The sequence below is a fragment of the Drosophila montana genome, unplaced genomic scaffold (assembly GCF_035044405.1).
Source record: "Drosophila montana isolate Dmon_TW-CO22-7 unplaced genomic scaffold, ASM3504440v1 contig_3200_1, whole genome shotgun sequence".
NCBI classification, from domain to species: Eukaryota; Metazoa; Arthropoda; class Insecta; order Diptera; family Drosophilidae; genus Drosophila; species Drosophila montana.
The window spans coordinates 1,946,833-1,966,398 of record NW_026998080.1 but is presented as its reverse complement, the minus strand read 5'-3'; the positions used below and the strand labels follow the sequence as shown (position 1 = coordinate 1,966,398).

Genomic DNA, 19,566 nt, shown 5'->3' with positions numbered 1-19,566 from the left:
TTTCGTTTTGCTTGTCTGGTGAGTCGACAGTTCTTCAAAAGTGCGGACTGCGGTATTATGGGAGAGGTGCTGGAAATGTTGAGCATTGATTGACGCGCACGTGTTATCAGCTGAGGCAGAATACGTTGTTCTGTAGATTACATGGAGACAGATGCATATCAACTATTTTTATTTGACGGCAATAATTACAGCTAGATTGAATGGATGATGATTTAATGACTTTTGGATTTGCTATGTTTCTTGCCGCTGCCCCGCAGCAAGCGTAAGGCCAACAGCAGGAGCAGGAGCAGAGCCAAGCCAACGGCTGCCACAAAGCTAATCACATCCAGCAGATAGAACTGATACCACTTCAGGTCGAGGCCCGCGGAACGCATATGTGGTGCTCCCTTGTGCCGTATCACATACTCGATCCAGAAGACGGCGCTCCGGCGCGGCGGCAACGGGCGGTCGCGAAAGATGCGGGAGACGCGCTGCACATTCTCCGCGTAGCTGGCATTGTGGATGAGCTGCAGCAGCGAGTGGCGCAGCAGCTGCTCCGTAATGGACTGGAAGTGCAGACTTATGGCATAGCCGCCCAGCACGGCCTTGTTCATGTTGAGATGCTGCGGGTGGTGAGAGCTGTAACATATACCACAATATAATTGAATAGATATAAGAAACACACCTGGTCACAGTAGAAGGGTATGCCCAGCATGGGCACGGCATAGTGTACGCCCTCCTGCGTGCCAAAGAGGCCGCCGTGCGTGATGAACACTTTGATATTCGGATGCGCCAATATGTCAGCCTGTGGCAGCCACTTGCGTATCATCACATTGGGGGGCAGCTGACCAATTGATTCGTCCTCGAACTTCCACAGCACGCGCTGCTTCATGGAGCCAAAGACCTTGAGGAATAGCTGCAGCATATGGGCTGGCATCTCCTTGCTCTGCACGTTGCTGCCTAGAATGGGAACAGAGTAGGGTTTGGCTTAGTATGGACAGGCGGAGTACCCCTAACGGAGATGGCACACTTGCCCAGGCTAAAGTAGATGGCGCCATCTGTTGCCGCATCGAGAAAACTCTGCATGTCCGTGGGCAGCGGCTTGGGCGGATAGATGTGCATGCCGCCAACTGGCACCATGGCGTCCACAGTGGGACGTGCTGTTGTCAGCGGTGCGTGACTGTTGAGCAGCATCACCGAGATTTGCGTCTCCATGTGCCTGACCTTGGGCACCTCAGCTGCGGGCAAAAGAAATAGCAGGGGATTCTCTATACAGCAACCGACGGCACTCACCTAAGACTGACCCGAAGTATTGCTCTGTGATGGCATCCATTTTGGGGAAGTAGTTGAACAGTCGATCTAAATCCTCGTAGAGCGAAACGTAGGTGTTGCGCACACGCTCCATGAAGGACATGCGATCGGTGAAGGGCATAAATCCATGCGGCACAAAGGACCAGGGTGTGATCAGGCCCATCATTTGGCTCATGTGATTCTCATAGCCCAGAGTGCTGGTGGTGACAATGGGTATTTTATACTTGTGGGCCAGCGCCAGGAAGGCCTCCTGATAGAACTGCTCGGCGAGCAGCAGATCGAACACGCCCTCCGTCTGGCTGGCATGTATCAAGGCCTGCACATGGGGCTGACGCAGGGCATGCTCCGTGGTCTTCAAGCCAATTATCTCCAGCATTTTCAGGAAGTCATAGTTCTTCATGCGTGTCAAATCAAACAGATGCTGCACCCCAAAGTTCAGCTTCACTGTGGCAAGTGCCAAAGAAAAGTTAGACCCCTTTGTGATAAGGCGGCGGCAGCTGCTCACCATCATGCCAGAAATCGTAGACGGGCTCGATCAGCAGCTCCGTGTAGTTGCTGCCCAGCTGCTGGGAGGCCAGCGAAAAGGCCGCAATCATCGTGACTTGGTGTCCGCTTTCTATGAGCTCTCTTATCAGCGCCGTGTGCATCATAAAGTGACTCTTGCCTGCATTTGAGTCAGTCTTAATGGAGCAGCTGCAGTACAGTGAAGCTCGCTTACCTGGAAACGCATACACAGCTAAAATTTTGGCTGGCCTAACTTGGGGCAGCGCGACCATCGCAGAGCACAGTAGAATCAGACTCAACGCCTGCAGCTTCATTGCGGAAATGCCAATTAATGTATATATATTATTTTCTAAACTTTTTTTTCTTAAGTGTCACAATTAATTGGCGAATTATTGATCACATGCAACAAATGAAAGATTGCTGTATAGACACATATCTATAGTACATGGCACACTTCTTGACTTCGTTCAGTTTAATTTATTTATTTTTCGTATTCCTAATTAATGCGCAGCGGCCACTATGAACTCTTCCCGACTATCGGACGACCGTTCCACGCCGCAATTCACATATGACTGAGACGCTGCCTTCATCGTGTCCCACATATAACAATATGATGTACGTTAAATTTAGGGAGGGAGCATGTTTTTATACCCTAAGCCCACTGAAAATGATTGGAAAGGGTATATTAGTTCTGTGCAAATGTATGAGATAGTCAGACAGAGGCATCTGGAGATGCAGATCTGGGCCATGACCGTGTGTCCACCATCGGATAGATAAGAGCTGGAAATATATATTCTCGTATATCAGATGGTTTATATATCGATTATGATATGTGAACCTTAAAGCATAACTCAAAAAACGTATATCTCCGTCATTTCGCTTCACAAAATTGAAAAAGAAAATATAAATGTCTAACCTATTAATATGGTATTTACTTTAAACGAATTTTAAGAACAAACTTCCAACAATTGAGGTTAAGTAAAGAAGAAGCATAGCCGCTGTGTGAACAAGTGTGTGCTTGCATTTTATGTTTATGTATTGTATGTATAATGTTTTTTTTTATGATTTATTAGTTTTGTCAAGAATCGGCAATCAATATCGGCTATAAAAGGACAGTCAGGGTTAATATAGAAGCCACGCCGTGTCAAATGGACAAAGTTAAAGTAATAGAAGGGATATTCTAGTTTTTACTACCTGTAAGATGTTGTTGTCTCTTCAACCGGGTAATGGCGCGAACTACAGAGAAAGGTTTGGCCAGTCTGAGTCATGTGTGACTTCAGCCGATCGCTTGATTTGCAGCTCAACAGTTTCCAATTTCAAATCACGGTGAGGCGTCGAACCGCGCACGTACCAATTACTGGCAATTATTAGCCGAAGGGCTTGTTCTGGAATGTTTGAACATGTTCTCGGTTCGACCTAGCAGCCACGATGACCGCGTTATATGTAGCCATCTTACAAAGCGGGTGGAGTTTCGGATCACTTGTATAACGTCCAGTTTAGGCGACACATCTTGTACCTACTTTTAGAGGCTGTTTCCTGGATGTGTGACCTAAAAGTTGGTCCCTTTTCCAGGATAACGCGCAGTCGTTAAGCCACACTTGTGGCACCTCACCCCTGCGTAAAGTGAAGCAGACATTTCTGCACTTAGCCGGATTCAATTGAATGCTATATCTGTGAGCCCAGCTGTCAAGCAAGTGAAGGTACTCTTGCAACCCGTCGGCTACCTCGTACTCGCAAGGCGCCGAGTAAAAAAATCAGATGTCATCTGCGTATAAGGCAAGCAATGATTTACCACTAAGGGTGGCAGTAGTACCTTCTCCAGGCACAGGAATGTCTGCTATGAAGAGGGAGTAAATGATCGGGCCAAGAGAGTATCTTCTAGTTGGGCACTGCCGACTAGAGCATTCTCACTAGTTCATTTACTTGATATACCCTACGGCCGCTGATAAGGTCCAAGGGGAATATCTAATTTTGTATTAAGTACATGTGTTGAAATCTGGATATATAATTATTTATTATTGTATTGTGGTTATTCATTAAAATGATCAATCAATCATATTGTCTATCATTGCAAGTTGACAGCCGTCGCCTCTTTCTGGCTGAGTAGTCGGGCATACTCAGCTTATATTGTAATAGCCAATCGATCCATTTCAATCGATTCATTTTTCTCTGCCACTGCAAATCAGTTCAACTTTCAATAAAATGCATCGAATCTAGCAAATGAATTTCAACTCGACGCGAGCGAATCTAAATGCGCATTAATCAAACACAAGCTCTCTTCTCTTACACATTGGCTATATTTTAAATATTTGCAAAAAGTTAAAAGGTATTAAATTATTAATAATATTTTAAAATATTTCTTACACTTCTTTTTGAATAGAAAAAATATAAAGATATTTTTATGCCATCTCTATATTCTACAAATTTCAAAGAAGAAACCATTCGAAAACGGGGAAAAAGGCTATTCTATAGCTGTGCACATCTCTGTTCAATTTGTTTGCCTAGTCATAATGACTTGATCTAAATCGAGTTACTTAATAATCAAATGAGCTTTCGAAGCACGCATACATATATATTTTGTTTTTGCCTAAGCCTGGCATATTATTTATGTATTCGAACTTGGGTTAGGCACGAGTGAATACAGAGCTTGATAGCCTGTGATTAAGTATAGAACTGTTACTCCCGGTCAATAAAAATAAATAAACGTCGATTAATATACGTCGAATAATAATCCACGAACACGGGACTCGTATCTAGAAATGTGCAAGTGTTTTCTTTTTAGAGAAAGGCACGAACAGTATCATGAATATATAACTTTTAAATGTACAAGCATAATTATTTCTATACTGTGTTGGATTTTGTTGATAAGATATAGAAGATATAGCCCACAAAAAGCTATATTTTTTTAAATTCCTGTTTGCATAGATAGCCGACGTTTGTATATCAAAAGAAAACACGACACTTTAAATTAAATTAAATATCGGGTGTAGATATATCGTTTTGGGCTTGTGACATTCTACAAATTACAATGATAATCTTTTGATTTCAAAAACGATCTTTTTTCTCCGGCCTTTCTGTTTTTGTCAAGTTTCAGTCAAATTTCGAACTTGCTTATTGTATATTCCGCACTTAAAAAATAGTAAAAACATAGTCTTAATTTATTTTTTACAGTTTAACAACAGTATTACAACTTGTATTATTATAGTAGGTATTATATATATACTATGTATATATCGCTCCAAAATCGGGCTTTATTTAGTCGAGATATCGCCATTTCCAAAAAAACATTTGTGCACAATCTGCCTGATATCGGGCTTTTTTTGGCCAAGAAATAGCCATTATAGCCGTTTGTATCGGTTTTTAGCAGAATTTTAGTGGTACTGCATACTTTCGTGCTGTCTGCAGAATACGTTTTGACTTGCTTTTGAAATTAAAATTAAAATTGAAATATCTCGTGTCCGATTTCGAATTTTCTTTTTTCTCGTACGAATCCCGACTATCGATTGACACCAAATCTGAATTCTAAGAAATGGCCCAATTTTGATGTTGGCTGAAAATGGCTGTGCGGGGCTTATTTGGCCGAGATACTGCCATTTGAAAAACGCGAAAAAATGGCGTTACAATTTTGAAGATTTTTCGTTTTTTTTGCGATAATTCGGCTAAAAATAGTCCGATTTTGGAAAGTTATACCTTTTTGAACTCGTACTGATCTCTGTAATCGACTGGCATACCAAAAACAGGTAAAACATTTGCTTGCTGCCCGAAAGTACGCAGTATAACTGGTGTTTCGGTGTTTTTAGGACCAGATTCAACGATTTATTTATTATAAAATGATGATGATTTGGAAAATAGAAAAAAATAAAAAAAAATAAAAGAATTTTTTTTTTTACTTCCGACTTGGAAAAAGACCTGGAGTGCCCAAAGTCGGGGACGTCATACACAAACAGACTGCAGACTGCACAAACAGACCATCCAAATCGACTGGCTAGGCGCCTTCCTTCTAAAGAGGCGTCGAATTGGAGGAGTCCGAACGCGGAGGAGATTGCGGAATGTTAATAAAAAATAGCTCTTATTCGGGCAGATTACTTAAACTCGGTGCAACTCTTTCGATCTGCATGCAAACATGTTTGGGTCATATAAATATGTGCAATATTCGAAGATCCGATTAACCAGAGATATATAATTTTAGGTTTCCTGAAAATACTATATTTTAAATATCTCGGTTAAATACGTTCCGATTTAAAAAATAATATACCATTAGACTCGTACGTATTCGAAACATCGATTTGCCTTTAAAAAATCAAAATTCAGCTGAAATAACAGGCGTACAGAAATAGCTAGAAATCGGCGTCTGGCTGTCGAGCTCTGAACAAAAATTTTGCAGAAGTACCAGGCGAACAGAAATGGTCAACAGGTGGAAAAAAACAGCTGATGATAAATTTCATTGCATATGCGCAAAGGGCAAACTGTTAGGCTGCTGTTGGCTAACATGAACGTTAGATCGACTTTACAGACGGCTGTTAACAGCTGACGTAGCTCATTTTAATGGGGTGCTGGTTTCCTCCTATTTCTGTGGGAATTTCGCAGAGATTTGGAACTTAAAATTTACCTGGGAAACATCTGTTGTATAAGCAGGAATTTTGTTGTCAAATAGGAACCATCAAGGGGAAAGGACCATTGCGGGAGACGGCTGAAAGCATGAGCGTACGTATTCCTCGATTGTATTCTTACACATTTTACAAGTATTTGGTTAATTTAAGTTCACCGGATATATGCCTATCAATCATAGGTTTTAAAATGTTGTAGTGCTTGTTCGGGAGAGTAATGTCCGAACTTAGTGAAATTAGGCATTCTGAAATCATGAAGTTGTATAGAATGGATTGAAAACAACATTTTGATTTCGAACCCACTAATTTTTGGCAAAGTTTTATGAACGTTTAAATAAAAACAGGCCGTATTTAATCCAATTGTTTGAAAATTGATATTTGTTAAAAACTTTTACTGGCTTTAAATTAGATGAATAACCACATTCTTCAATAGGCATGTAAGGATAGCGATTTTCTAAGGTTTGCCAACATTTCTGAAATTCCAAACATGCCAGAAAGATAAAAAGTTAGGCATATTCCACTAAGGACACTCTATTTATTATTATTGCATTTAAAATGTAATTTGTTGTGTGTTTGTTTTTGTATTTTTTGTATTTTTGTGAATGCTAGGAATAGGTGGTAGGCATCAGGCAATTACATATAGATACATATGTATATTAATATATATAATTATATATAAACTAATTATGAATGTATTTATTAGGAATTGTAATTTGATAACGAAGCTGCTTTTGTTTTAGTCATAGGTAGTAAGTACTGTACAATAGACGATATTAACGATATTTAAATTATGTTTCGTTTAGCTTTTTGCACTTTCGCTTTATACAACACAAAAATCACGATTTCTTGTTGTTATTTTTGTAATGTCTAAAATGTGTGTAAATTAATAATTTAATGTTTTTCGTCTTGCTTAGATTTCGAATATTTAGCAATAAAACTCGTTACTGGCAATTAACAAACTCGTTTTCCAGCCACAAAGTGCACAAAGTCTATTGAAATTTTCAATTTTCATTTTCAATTTGCATCTTAAATTTGAATTTCAAATTTTAGTTTTATGCACAAAAAGTTGAAAGCAATTTGTGGCGAGTTGTTGGGCGGCTGGGGGCTTATATGTGGCAGGGGGATTGTGTGGTGCACATGTTTTACTTAAGTTATTAGTCTAGGCCTTAATCTAAGCAGGGGGCAGGCTTAACTGAAATCCAATTTATTGTACGTGTGCAGGACGACCAAAAGCAGGACCACGACCAGGACCACGACCACGACCAGGACCAGGACCAGGCTGTTGCCTAATTGTGGCCTGTCCTGGCTGCTCCTCTTTTATAATAAATAGCTGTTGCCGCAGGCGCTGTGCCAAATGCTGCACATTCCGATGATGGACACACGTTTGCACACTTGCAACACACACACATGACTTGTGTGTGTTTGTGTGTGTATGTGTGTCACACACACGATTGCGTCTGGTTTCCTTCTTGTGGCTTTTTCAAACAAACAAAAAAGTAAACAGGAAAGAAATAACACGAGGCTGTCATAAATAATGCCAGCTCATAACTAAGACGCGCCATCCCCTTCCCCCTTCCCATCCATTCATCCATCCATCCAGTTTGGCACCGCGGGATTAGGCGTAGGGGACGTGCTCGGAATCTGCTGCTCAGATGTACTTGGATATATAGCGCTTCTGCACAAGTCGGCCAGCCTTGCGCTTGAGTATGGTGAAGCGTATTAACTGCTAATCGCTGAAATGCGGCGACTGCGGCGGCACGCGTGGATATAGCTGCGGGAGAGAGCGAGAGGCAGAGAGATGTCCTTATTAGATGCAGTCACAGGGGGAGAGAATTAAGAATTGCTTACTCCAAGCAGATTGCGTGGCACGTAGCCCTCCTCGCCGGCTGCGTTGCGCGCCCACCACCACTCGTTCTCGGTATCGTCGCCCTTCCGGAGCACGATCAGCGGCTCGTTCACGTGGAAGCTCAGCTCGTCGCTGTTCTGCGCCTCATAGCTGAAAACGGCATAGACGTCGCCGTTGTGCAGGATGCCCAGTTTCTCCTGAATGCCTGCAGGGAAAGTGGAAGGCAGAGGAAGAGAGAGAGTGAGAGAAATACTTATATACGAATTGATAGATCAAGCTCTACGGGAGGGAATTCTTATACATTCCTAACCCCTAAGAAATCTTCTTAAATTAAGGATTAATGTACAGTCAATCGAAGGCTTTTTATATATATAGCTCAAAAAGTTGGTTACGATATCTTGAAAAAACGAAAATAAAAAATATACTGGACCGATCAGTCAGATTGGCACATATGTATATTGACTCGGGTATTATAATTGATCAACTGATCGTACATATATGATATAATATGGAATCGGTATAATATACTGCGCTAAGATTGAATACAAAAAATACTTAAAGCAAGAATAAGCTAGCTTAAAATTAACTTAAAATGCTCGACATTGAAAAATTACTTAATTAAAGTAATTTGAGCAAAAAAAAAGAAATTCCATTCCCAAATTAGCAGACTTTACTTACTGTACAGATACTCGGAGCAGCCGTCAAATCCCTCCTCGTCCTCCTCGCACTTCTCCGCGGGCGTCTCGTGATCGGACAGCGTGGACGCAAAAAGACAGGCGCCGCTCTCGACGAGAAACTTGACCATGTTTAAGTTGTTGCAGCTGGCGGCGCAGTGAAGCGGCGTCCAGCCATCCGAGTCCTGGGCATTCACATCGCAGCCAAACTGCACGAGGAATCTGCAGGGATCAAAGAAATATATACTTGAGACACGGAGCAGTATTTCTGGGACTCACTTGACTATGTCAAAGTGTCCCGCGCAGATGGCATTGTGGAGCGCTGTGATGCCCTCATCGTTGGCCGCGCTGGGATTGGCCACCTGCATGGCCGTCTTCTTGACCAGCTCCAGTTCGCCCTCCAGGCTGGCGTCCAGCAGCAGCGCAAGCGGATCAAAGCTGACGCGTCGCCCCAGCTTGGGTTTGCTGGCGGCGCGCTCCTTGAGGCTGCTGCCACTGCTGGTCTCCGCCTGGCTGCCCATCCGATCCGGCTCATCCACGCTGGAGCTGCTCTGCGAGTTGCTGTTGGGCGAGTGCTGTGGCGAATCGGCTGAGCTTCTATTTGCCTCCTGCTGCATAGGACGTTGGGCTTCCTTGGTTTGCGTCTGTGCCTGCGCCTCCGGCTTGCGCGGCAGCTGCTGCGGTCCGGGCTTGGAGGCGCCTCCTACAACGGGCGTGCTCTTGAGTCGCGGTGGCTGCTCGAAGATGGGCTGCTTGCGTATGGTCAGCGGCTTGGCCTTGATGGGCAAGTTGTCGTTGATGTTGAGCGACTGCAGCCCAAAGCTGGCCTGTGTCGGAGCTGCTGGCTGCGCCTTGCCAGCTGTGCTGGGCGTGGCGCCAGTTGCTGCAGCTGCAGCTGAGCCACTGTTCTCGCTGGGCTGCTCTGTCGGAGACATTTTGCTAGGCTTGGGCGGCAGTGCGGGTCGCGGATCAGCCGTGGGCGTGACCACATTGGGCGCCACGCGATTCACCTTGGGACTGTAGTTTATCATTTTGGGTATGGCGCTGCCTCCTCCGCTCCCGCTGCCGCCGCCGCTGCTGCTGCTCATCGAGGTGGGCGCAACGCTGCTGATGGGCTTGCGCGGCGGCACCACCAAATTGCCCACCTGCACCTGCAGAGGTTTGGTGGTGTTCGTGCTGCTGCTGCCGCTGCTGCAGGAGGCGTTGGCATTGGATACGGCAATGGCCACGGATTTGCTGACTGCGCCCAGCGGCATGCTGTGCACGGTGAGCTGCTGCTGCGTATTGCGCTCCGACAACGTCTCGCTGGTCACCGATATCTCGTTCTTTTTGGCCGGCTCCGGCGACTCCTTGACGGCGCTCGCCTGCTGGTTGAGCTTGTTGATCAGCGCCGAGGCCGAGCTGCTGCTCGAGATGCTCTTGGGTATTTTGCTGGCATTGATGGAGGCAGCGGGCGACGTGGTTGTTGCTGTTGTGCCTGCTGCTGCTGTGGCCTCTGCCGCTGCGGCCGCCGCTGCTGCTGCCGCTGCTGCTGCTGCAGCCGCCGCCTCTCTATCCCGCTTCTTGGGCCCTACCTCTGCATAGATGTGCGTAGTGCTGTCCATGGCTTCTGTTTGCGCCTGCTTGCGCAGATCTGTCTCCGTCTTGGACTTGCCCACAGGCCCAGCTGCCGCCGCCGCTGTGAGCAGCTTCTTGGCTAGCTTCGACTCGTCGCTCTCGCTGCTGCTGCTGGCGTTTGCGGGCGCCGGCGCCGCGACGTTGCTGCTCGGGTAGAAGCTTTGGCCCGGGGTCAGCTTCACATGGCTGTGGCTCAGATCCTGGATCAACTGATTCTGCTGATTTGTGTTGGCCGTTGCCGCCGCATGCTTCAGCATGTTGCCCGCGCTCAGGTAGCTGGCAGTCGACGTTATTGTCGACTTCTGGGGCGTGTGTATGAAGGGCTCCACGGCGGCCACATTGACGCTGCCGCGCGCAATGGCACGCTCGGCGGCGCGACCCGCGGCTGCTGCTGCGGCCGCTGCTGCCAGCTGATTTACCTGTTTCTGCAGCAGTTGCTGCTTCAAGGCGGCCACACCTCCATGCTTGGAGGCGGGCGCCGCGGGCTGGCGTTGCTGTTGTTGCTGTTGCTGTTGTTGTTGTTGCTGCTGTTGGGCGGCGGCGGCGGCAGCAGCTGTTGCTGCCAGCAACTGTGCGGATTGCACGTGCAACTGTTGCTGCTGTGCAGCTGATTGCTGTTGCTGCTGCTGCTGTTGTTGTTGATGATGTTGTTGTTGCTGTTGTATTTTCTGTTTTTGCTGTTGTTGTTGCTGCTGCTGCTGCTGTTGTTGCTGTTGCTGTTGTTGCTGCTGCTGCTGTTGTTGCTGGTGGTGCGTATTGGCCTGCTTTTTGCGCTGCAGGCGCGTCTGTAATTCGTAGATACGCTGATCCACCGAGCGCAGCTCCGCCTGCCGCTGCTGCAGCGCCTCGCGTTGCATGTGCAGCCGTGCATCCTGCTGCAAGGACAGCTGATTGCGATACTAGAATGACAAGTTAAAGAGCAGCAAGGCTTAATTAGCGTCCGGTGCGCACCTCCCAAATGCCCGACTTACCATTAATTCACGTCGCAGCTTCTCGAGCTCCCGCGAGGCTTGGGGCGGCAGCGCCTGTGCCGCGCCCTGGCCCGTTGCGGCCAGCAAATTGACAGGACATCGTCGGTCGCGTCGCAGCTCCTCCAATTGGCGTGTCAGGGCCTCCACCTTTGCCACTGCCAAGCTGAGCTCCTTCTCCTTTTCGCTGAAGAGCGCTCGAATCGAGTCCAAGTCATTGCCTAAGCACAAACGTTAAACGGATTAGTTGGCCACGACTCAAGGATTTGACCCCCCTGCCTCGCCTGTGACCCTGCCAACCCGCCGTACTTAATGATGTTGGCGCACTTTGAGGCTAATTGAAGACGGCTGGACACAGGTTCTCGAGGGTTCGCGCTCACGAAAGCTGCTTAAGCTACTCAATCCGCTTCACATTCCCTTCCCTTTCAGTCACCCAACTTGTCAAATTGTCCCTTTTATATACATAAATACATTTTAATCGTTTGCATATTTCTGTTAATTCACACCTTAAAACATTCGCAGCGCCTGGTCACACATGCCGATGGGCTCTCCTAAATGGATGCCTGCGCATCGGCCGGATGCTGTCTGAGCTAATTATCGCCCAACAACGCGCTGCTGAAACCTCATTAACATAACATCCTAGTCAGCGGGTGTGTCTGTGTATGTGTGTGTCCTGGCATAAATCGCCAATGTCGGCACAGTCAATGCCAACAACACCTTAAAGTGTTTCAGGCTGGAGTGCTTGACTAGAAGATACCCTCTAACCAGCTGTTAGGATCTCTGAGAGTTATTGAAATACAATATACGTCGTAATACTTTTATGGGGAATTATCTCCTCCCTGCCGTTAAGATCTCTAAGATCCACATTAATTAAAACGTATTATTTGGGTAAGCCAGGTATCTCTTATGTAAACCTGGACTTAATTTGATCTGCGTGCACAAACAGATTTCTACATTCGTAATCTATAAGATACGCTAAAAGCAAAGCTGAGTAAAAGTCCGATATTTATCGAAATGCGGGAAGAGTTGCCACAAATCTGATCATATCGATTGGTTTATATTTGGCTTTTTCCACAACCATGTCTGCTGCCTTTTCCATTCGGTTACACAATTCATATATACCCTTCTAATGCGTTTTGAATGGGTATAGGGTATAAGAAGGCCATCAACAAGGATAACATCTTTGGCAGGCCAGCTCAAGAGCCGCCCACAGGCAATCATAAAGGACAACAAAGTGCCACACATACATAAATTAAAGTCACACACACACCCCCTCACACACACACACACACTCACACACTCGCACGCCTGCTGAGGTAGCAGCACTCAACACGATTTTAACACATGTTAATCCCGCAGTCCCTACTCGGGCTCGGGCGCCACGCCCACTAAGCGCGCGTGTGCATGCGGTGCTTAACTCAATTGGACCCATCTTCACTTTGTCGCTGCCCTGCACTTGTAAGCCCCCCCCGCGCACCCCTCAGCCATATACTCACTCAGTGTTACATTGTAGGTCTTCTGCAGATCCACTTGACCCCGCAGGGCGCGCAAGCGACGCAGCTTGGACTCCTGCGCCTCGACGCGCTCCCGCAGCCGACGCAGTCGCTCGCCCTCAGCGCTGGCCACCGCGCTGCGCACCTCCTGCGATTTGAGGAAGCGCAACCGTTGCTCCTTTGTGGCCAGCAGCTGGTGCTGGCTGTCGATTTGCTGCTGCTGTCGCAGTGCCATCGCCCTCAGTTCGGCTGACGTCAGCCTGCTGGGCACCTGCATGGATGAACGATGTGTAAGTGGGTGGGATTAGTGGATTATAGTGCTATATGTATATGTATCTGCTCATAGACATAAGTGGGTCTCTTTACACTGTGTGTTTGTGTGTGCGTCCGTGTGTACAGATCGTTAGAGATTCAGCTGCGGATAAGCTGCTCCAGAGGTGTCATTGGCGTTGTCGCCAATGCCCCGGCCCTCTACCGAGAGCGTCAATGGCGTCAAAGTGAAAATGAAATTTCCACAATTTATAAACGTTATCTGCAATCGTTACTTTCAACTCAACTGAAGTCAGCGCCAAGTCGAGCCGTGTCAAGTTGTCAACATCCAGTCCTGGTCGCAGTCTTGGTCACGGTCACGGCCCGTTGGCCCCGTCCGATACCATAAATCAAGTTATGTTTATGTGTGTGAAAAATGAAAGCTAATTTGCTACCTTTTTATTTAGGCTCTAGCGGAAAAACCAAAAGAGAAAAAAACACAACAAAAACTGAGAATAACAAGAGACGTTCGCATAAATAGATTAAAGTTGATTCCCTGCCCCTCGACGCTTTCAGCCGATGATTTGCAGCTAGCTTATCGTACACTGGGCCAAAAAGGGTGCTAAGAATGTGATTCAAATTGCGATTCTTAGCTCATTTTATAGTTGCCTTTGAACCAGTTCACGATCTAAAAACTAACGTTGGGTGTTTCTTGATGTCTTTTCCCATAAGCTTTAAATTAGTTTATGCCTGGTTTAAGTGAAATGACTCTGAAGTACTTTTGAACTGGTTCCAATTCCAGTGAATATTTCATTTTAGCATATTAACCGGTGCTTAGCTTTTCTTAACTATGTATCCCTAGTATACCTTGGGACAATTTCTATACGTGATAGCTGCTATATAGCTCGGATTTATTTTGAACTAGTTCCAAAACTTTTGTGTTGACTTATTTATAATTTCTATTTCTTATTTAAAATTAAAATTTTTACTTAAATCAATTAACAAAATCATAAGATTCAAATCTATTTTTATGCACTTTTAAGATGAATAGCTAAATAAATATTTATGTGCATGGAAATTTTGTATATAAAATTTAATAAAAATTAAATATTATAGACAATTAAGATAAACATATAACCAAAGACAAACTCAATTATTTGCAGCTGCATTAATTTCTCTCAGCGCATTTGTTAGGCTGCACTTTACTTACGTTCAGCTTCGGTTCGGATGTCACAACTTGTGTGGGACTGTGGAAGCCGGAGGAACTGCCACTGCCACTGCCACTGCCTGTGGCGCTGCTGCTGAGCGAGGCTCTGGAGGCGGGCATCATGGAGGCGGGGGGCATTTTGGGCAGATTGCCCGACACGGGCCGACACACGCAGGTTAGCATCGTGAATGGGGGGCTCAACTCTTTCGATATTCGTGCTTCCGGTTTTTTTTTACTTTTCTCTTTTTTATTATTTTTGCACAGATATTGACGTTGATTTCGTTAACGTTCCGAATTTGGCTTCGAAAAACTATCGCAGTACGAATATTTGGGACTGGGGCACCTTCTATTTTTGTAATATTTGATTTTGCGCTTTTTATTTCTACTTCTTGATTCACTTTAAAATGCACTCGCACTTGTAATATTTACGTGTGTGGCATGCAGCTTATGTCCTTCGTCCTGCGACTATTTGTTTTGCATGCGACTTGCTGCTGCTGTTGTTGTTGTTGCTGCAGTGTTGCAAGCTGCTGCTGCAGCAGCAAATTTGTTTTATTGTTGCAGAAAATATAACGAACGAAGCCATGACTTGAAAGCAGACACCCCGCAGCCCCCCTTACCCTTGTAGGGAAGCGCCCGCAGTCTGCGACCAGCTGCCTTCGCTGTGTACTCGTTAATGGATTTTCAATTCAGTGCCTGATTGAAAGCATACTTTGTACCCATAGCGTGTGTGTGTGTAGTGTGTGAGTGTGTGTAGTGGTGTGTGTGTGTGTGTAGTGTTTGTCATGCGAGTGTTGGTTGTCATTGGCAACGGGCAGCGTCAACAGCCGTGACAACAACAGGCGCTCCACGGGGCGGCAGTCAATGTCTCTCAGCACGACAGCCATAACAATTAAGACTACTCCGGCGCCGGCAGACACGACTAACAGTTACCCTGTAAGCTGCAAAAGGCAGCCCACAAGCATTTTGTATGCATTTGAAGACATTTCAAGCAGCAACTGTTGACACCTTACAACAACTTGTAAGTTTTGCACAGGTCCTTTAAAATAAGCAGCATACACGACTGCAAGATGCTCTGTAAGCGGTACAAAAAGGAGGCTGCCTCTTTTAGACTACTCTAGAGCTTAACCAACAATCTTGATGCCTTCACTTATTAACCGACTAGCAGTTACCCTACAAGCGGTATATTCAATTCAGAGCAGATTAAACCAAGCTCCCTCTCTTTCTCTCTCCCTCTCTTTGTTTTCTCTTTAACATGACGTATCAATTGCGAATGTACAAGGCAACGTGCCTGACCTTAAGATACCCCTTAAATCATAAATCAGTCCAAAAACATTGCAGCATAAGTTTAATTACACTCAAAGCGTGCCTATTACCACTCCCCTCACTCCCCTCCCAACTCACGTTCTTGCTTTATTTGTGACTCCAATTAAGCTGCTGTTTTATTAGGCTTGGGTCAAACGCAACTTCCCCGCAAACGGGCATATCTCTAACAACAACAACAACAACGGTTAAGTTAACGACACCGTTGCGTGTGCATAATCGCCCGTACTTGCAAAATAAGAGTGGGTCAAACGGGGGTTAATGCAAGTCAAATAGCCAACGCGACGAACCGCTAAAAACGTAGCGCCTCGCCATAAAAGGCGGGAGAGAGGGCAGTGGCCACGCCCACACACAGACACACACAGACAGGCAACTAAACATTGTGCAAACAACAAAATGTCGTCATGTGTTGTTGGCAAATGGAAAATGAATGCGACAGGCGACTAACGGGAAGTGTAGTGGGTGGGATAGGATGGGATGGGATTGGATGGGGTTGGGACGGAATAGGAACTTTAGCGTCTGCTGCCGTGCGACATGTCAGCAGCTGTTGGCTGCACAATTGGCTTCGGTCACACTGGTGCACAGCCATATTGATGGGCCACACTCGAAGGGCCAAAGGCAAGTCAGTTTAAATGGAGCGAGGGCCGAGGGGCAGGGCAGGGCAGGAGGCAGCTGATCAATGGCAGAAATTGAAAGCAGAAATTGCATTTCACAAGGCATTTTGCAGTTGCGAAGAAGTGCGCCACACACATAGATTGTAGTCTCAATTTATGGCGCTTTTATGGCTAATATAAGGTCACATATGTACAAAAGTCAAAGAAGAAGAAGAAGCAGGGCCTGAGCAGAGGGCGAGGAAGCAGCAGGGCCAGGAGCAGGAGCAGGAGCTACACAATCAGGTCAAAACATGCACAAGCTATAAGTTTGTGATTTGTCAGCTTTTGATTGATTGATTGATGCCCCTAGCAGCAGTCAATTTTGATTGGAATTAAGTTTCCAAAATTCCAACTGTCAACTAATAATCCCATAGAGACACACAGCCACGCCCCCTCGACAGTGAAGTCAAACTTTAGCCTTAATCGAGAAGAAAAGAAAACATTTCGGTTGCGCATATTTTCCAATTAACAAAGTTTGTCATAATAACTCGCTGGCATCTCGATCATGCAACAAGGAATGTGCCTCAAGCATTCCGCCAGCCATTTATGCCAATAACAGGGGGCACGAGTGCGGCTGCGGGGCGGCTGCAAAACTTTAGCCAAGGAATTTCAAACATTTTCGCTGGCACAGCACCACATAAAGTTTAAAAAAACGCAACTATTTATGTTGCACAGTGTGCCAAGGGGCAGTGCGGAATGGGTTAGGGCAGCAATAGGGAAAGGGTAGGTAGGGGTAGCAGTTGGTCTGGGGTGTGGCACAGCCAATATAATTGTACATTGAAAGGCGTCCACAGTGCCTTTGGTGTTTGCTGTCGTCATTGCCATTGTGTGGTTGTTGCTGCAAGTAGTTGTTGTTGTTGTTGCAAGTTCTTGTTGCTGTTGTTGCTGTTGCTGCTGCTGCTGTTGAGCAACAAGCATTTTATTGATTTTAGCCCTTTTAGCAGCACCCCCTGAGGGCTGCCTAGTTTCTGGAGCGAGACAGTGGCCAACAGCAGCAGAGTGTGGGCGGCGGGAGAGTTGGCCAGTTGTTGCTGTTGCCTGCGGGAGTAAGGTGGTTGGGGAAAGGGGGTTGGGGGGGCTTACCGCCCAACCTCAGGGCAGACATCGCGTGCGCGCACGTTTATTGCTAATTTTTTGTACTTTTCCTGCGCGCGTTTTTTGTCGTTTCTATCGTTTCTGGTTTTTGCCTTTCATTCCCATACTCTCACGTTGGATATTTGAATTTTATGCTTATAAAAAAAAAAGAGCAAAAGAAGGGTAACTAATGGTTACCAAACACAAAGTAGGTTTTGCAACAGGGCTCAAAATTTAACAAATTGGAAAAATGCATTTTATTTTAATCAGAAACCACTCAAGATCCAAAGGGCGTGGCAAAACATGGCCCGAACAAAACAAAAGAAAGCTCAATAGCTCAAGTTAAAGTCAAGTATTTAAGTCCCAACTAACTGGGCTTTTAAGTGACCAAATTATTCAGGCAACTGAACAAGGAATAATCGATCCCAAATTTAATATTTTTGATAGTTTATAGTATCTGTCTTCTATGTTCAATATACTTATAAATAAACAATTAATCAGTCAAGATTTATTATTATGATTAAATCAAGGTGAAGAGTTTATTTCAAGATTGGTTCACCCGCGCGAGCTTTATTTAAAAGTTCAAAGAAACTTGAATGATCTACCACATACTATACTCAATAAATGTGGATCTGCATTTTTGTATCTATTCACAATGAGGTTTAATTAACCTCAGAGAACATAGTTAATTGTAGATGATGAGTAAACGTTAAGTCTAAGTTAATTGAATGTCAAAAATTTGAAGATAAATTGCATACTTCATATTTCAATTCCGATATAATAGACACTAGGTCACAGGAAGAGTCGTGAATGGGATAATGTACAAGCAGTATTCTCTTAAAATATCTACCATATGGAATCTATATACTACGAAAGAGTATGCAAATTTCGTTGTGCAGCTGTTGTCTTTTATTTATTCTACTCGAAATGTCGCGCTGTTAAGTTTCTCAAAGTTGCTGACGCTGTGTCCTGCTGTCACGTCCTTGCTGCACATTTTGAAATCGATTACAAACGGGATATGCACTGCGGAAGTGTGTTTCATGAGAGTGAGAGAGAAAGAGAGAGAGGGGGGGATAGAGAGAGAGAGAGCAGACAGCAGACAGCAGACATCAACTGAGGCGATTAGCTAACTACGGCTGGGCAGGAAGCGCGCGACCTGCTGTTGCAGTTGCCGTTGCAGTTGCAGGTGTGGCTGTATCCCCGGGGCAAGCTGGGGTCGGATGCAGCCCCGGAGGGCTCTTCGAAGTTTAATCAATTTGCATGGAATCGAAGATCTGACATCGACCATAGCCGCAACTTGAGCAATTTGTGGGGCGAGCCTGAGCAAGTGTCATCCATGTGGTGGCTGCCACCTGGTGGCTAGCTGCCGGTCGCTGGCGGTGCCACAGCAATGCGACACGCTGCGCTACGGTTCAGTTGTTTTGTGGGTCGCACACGCACACACACACTCGAGCACACGCACACACACTTCAATACTCGTGGAATGCGTTTGCCAGCACCCCACTCCAGCTTGCATCCCCCCTCTGCCACTTCTTATCCTGTGCAGAAACGGCTTGTTCCGAGTGGTTTCAGCTCTGAGTGGCTTTTGCTGTGCAAAACTTTTGCACACTCATGTATTGTATGGGTTATGTGTACAGAGCGGTTGGGTGGTTGGTTGGTTGGGTGGTGCGCCTTGTTGTTGGCGCTTAAGTTGTCGCTCACGCGAAACGTCTCGCCTTTGGGGCCAGCCTCAAATGCTCGACGCTTTGTTGATGTCCGGAGCATTGGCAAAAGGTAGGAAATAAAGTGGGCGCAAACTGCGTCTGCGGTTGCGGTTTGTTCGATGGTTTCGGTTTCGGTTTCGGTTTGAGGGTCGGTTTGGGTTTGGGTTCGCATTTGTGTTTGGGAGCCAGGACGCGTCGTAATTTCAGTGAGCGTCATTCAGGCCAGTGTCGGCGTTTTCCATTGACGTTTCTTTCTTTTCGCCCCGTTTTTATTTGCCTTTTTTTCAGTTTTTGCTTTAGGGTCAGCCGTTTGACGATTTCGTGCCAAACGCTTAACACTCCACAAAGTTGCGAGTTGAAG

At 45.7% G+C, this 19,566-nt stretch overlaps 2 protein-coding genes across 5 annotated transcripts in view; both read right to left on the bottom strand.

Annotated features, from left to right (window-relative positions):
• Positions 1-152: 152 nt before the first annotated feature.
• Ugt49C1 (UDP-glycosyltransferase family 49 member C1) lies at positions 153-2,354 on the bottom strand. 2 transcript variants are annotated; one of them, XM_064687436.1, is made up of 6 exons: positions 2,009-2,354; positions 1,796-1,954; positions 1,273-1,734; positions 1,010-1,217; positions 665-935; positions 153-602 (listed from the first exon to the last, which is right to left on the bottom strand). In XM_064687436.1, exons 1-6 carry the CDS (start codon positions 2,106-2,108, stop codon positions 213-215), a joined length of 1,590 nt encoding a protein of 529 aa, XP_064543506.1. In that variant the 5' UTR covers positions 2,109-2,354; the 3' UTR covers positions 153-212. The 2 variants fall into 2 exon arrangements, with proteins under 2 accessions (XP_064543506.1, XP_064543507.1); XM_064687437.1 differs by lacking the exon at positions 2,009-2,354 and having other exon boundaries at positions 1,273-1,729; positions 1,796-1,905.
• Positions 2,355-6,924: 4,570 nt separating this feature from the next.
• ASPP (Ankyrin-repeat, SH3-domain, and Proline-rich-region containing Protein) overlaps positions 6,925-19,566 on the bottom strand; it is a 52,403-nt gene continuing 39,761 nt past the window's right edge. For 2 of the 3 annotated variants that reach the window (XM_064686693.1, XM_064686692.1), the window contains exons 3-8: positions 13,003-13,270; positions 11,510-11,727; positions 9,201-11,437; positions 8,926-9,143; positions 8,250-8,452; positions 6,925-8,172 (exon numbers count right to left, since the gene is read on the bottom strand). In XM_064686693.1, coding sequence (XP_064542763.1) covers positions 8,128-8,172; positions 8,250-8,452; positions 8,926-9,143; positions 9,201-11,437; positions 11,510-11,727; positions 13,003-13,270 — 3,189 coding nt within the window. In that variant the 3' untranslated portion in view covers positions 6,925-8,127. Of the gene's footprint in view, positions 8,173-8,249; positions 8,453-8,925; positions 9,144-9,200; positions 11,438-11,509; positions 11,728-13,002; positions 13,271-14,458; positions 15,021-19,566 lie in introns of those variants that run through there. The other variant, XM_064686691.1, reaches the window with a different exon arrangement.

Coding starts and splice junctions, on each gene's coding strand:
- Ugt49C1 (XM_064687436.1), bottom strand. CDS start 2,108: ATGAAGCTGCAGGCGTTGAGTCTGATTCTACTGTGCTCTGCGATGGTC. Junction 1,955..2,008: donor AGCTGTGTATGCGTTTCCAG/GTAAGCGAGCTT, acceptor ACTCAAATGCAG/GCAAGAGTCACTTTATGATG. Junction 603..664: donor TACCCTTCTACTGTGACCAG/GTGTGTTTCTTA, acceptor CACCACCCGCAG/CATCTCAACATGAACAAGGC.